Genomic DNA, 1600 nt, shown 5'->3' with positions numbered 1-1600 from the left:
GCCAGCACTGATCTGCCCCAGCTCTGCACACAGACATTGCTGCTGCAGCTCCACAGAAGGCAACTAAAGCGCATCTCTGCAGAAAACTCTGCTGGGAGATCCTTTAGCTCATTTAAACCCATCAAGAGCGCAGCCCCTCATTGAAACAGTGTGGGGCCACAGGGAAAGTGGAGAGAAACAAAATGAGAAATGGCACAAACAATGACATTTCTTTGTGGACAATATGAAAAAAGTAAAAGAAAGACAAAGGACCATGAAAATGAAACCAACAAGAAGTGTCAAAGATGACTTTTATTTAAAGTAATTTGCAGAAACTGGCCAGCAGTTTACTGTTTCCGAAAGCATCCAGTCATCAGTCTCTTCACAGCAGCCTTGAGCTCCTGGTTCCTCAGGCTGTAGATGAGGGGGTTCAGGGTTGGAGGCACCACCGAGTACAGAACTGACAGGGTCAGATCCAGGGATGGGGAGGACAGGGAAGGGGGCTTCAGATGAGCAAATGTGCCAGTGGTGAGGAACAGGGAGATGACAGCCAGGTGAGGAAGGCAGGTGGAAAAGGCTTTGTGCCGTCCCTGCTCAGAGGGGATCTTCAGCACAGCCCTGAAGATCTGCACATAGGAGAAAACAATGAACACAAAACATCCGAGTGCTAAACACACACTTACAGCCATAAGCCTGATTTCCCTGAGATAGGATTTGGAGCAGGAGAGCTTGAGGATCTGTGGGATTTCACAGAAGAACTGGCCCAGGACATTGCCATGGCACAGGGGCAGGGAAAATGTATTGGCTGTGTGCAGCAGTGAATAGAGAAAGGCACTGGCCCAGGCAGCTGCTGCCATGTGGGCACAAGCTCTGCTGCCCAGGAGGGTCCCGTAGTGCAGGGGTTTGCAGATGGACACGTAGCGGTCGTAGCACATGATGGTCAGGAGGGAAAGCTCTGCTGAGATGAAGAACACAAAGAAAAAGAGCTGAGCAGCACATCCAGTGTAGGAGATGTTGCTGGTGTCCCAGAGGGAATTGTGCATGGCTTTGGGGACAGTGGTGCAGATGGAGCCCAGGTCAGCGAGGGCCAGGTTGAGCAGGAAGAAGAACATGGGCGTGTGCAGGTGGTGGCCGCAGGCTACAGCGCTGATGATGAGGCCGTTGCCCAGGAGGGCAGCCAGGGAGATGCCCAGCAAGAGGCAGAAGTGCAGGAGCTGCAGCTGCCGCGTGTCTGCCAATGCCAGCAGGAGGAAGTGCCCGATGGAGCTGCTGTTGGACATTTGCTGTGGTGCCTTGGCATGGGGATCTGTAAGAAAAGTAATCATGGAATAGTTGGGTTTGGAGAGGACTTGAAATATCCCAGCACAGCCTGGGGGCACTTTCCCCCCACTGCCTGCCCAGGGCTCTGCTGCCTGGAGCTGTCCCTGCCAGCAGCTGCTTCCCTGTGCCCAGGGCTGGGCCCTGCCAGTGCTGCCAAAGCCCAGCCCAGCCCTGGGGGCTCAGCTCTGCCCTGCAGAGCCCTCCCAGCTCAGGCACTGCCCAGGGGCAGCTCTGGCTCTGCAGGCTCTGATGGCAACATCAGAGCAACCCTGAGGAGGCTGAAAAAGCAACACTGATGCTT

At 54.5% G+C, this 1600-nt stretch overlaps 1 protein-coding gene across 1 annotated transcript; it reads right to left on the bottom strand.

Annotated features, from left to right (window-relative positions):
* Positions 1-326: 326 nt before the first annotated feature.
* Positions 327-1259, bottom strand: LOC143692766 (olfactory receptor 14J1-like). Its single transcript, XM_077173007.1, has one exon. The coding sequence runs from the start codon at positions 1257-1259 to the stop codon at positions 327-329; it is 933 nt and encodes a 310-aa protein (XP_077029122.1).
* Between the last annotated feature and the right edge of the window lie 341 nt (positions 1260-1600).

The sequence above is a fragment of the Agelaius phoeniceus genome, assembly GCF_051311805.1.
Source record: "Agelaius phoeniceus isolate bAgePho1 chromosome W unlocalized genomic scaffold, bAgePho1.hap1 SUPER_W_unloc_2, whole genome shotgun sequence".
NCBI lineage: Eukaryota > Metazoa > Chordata > Aves > Passeriformes > Icteridae > Agelaius > Agelaius phoeniceus.
This window is presented reverse-complemented; position numbering and strand designations above follow the sequence as displayed.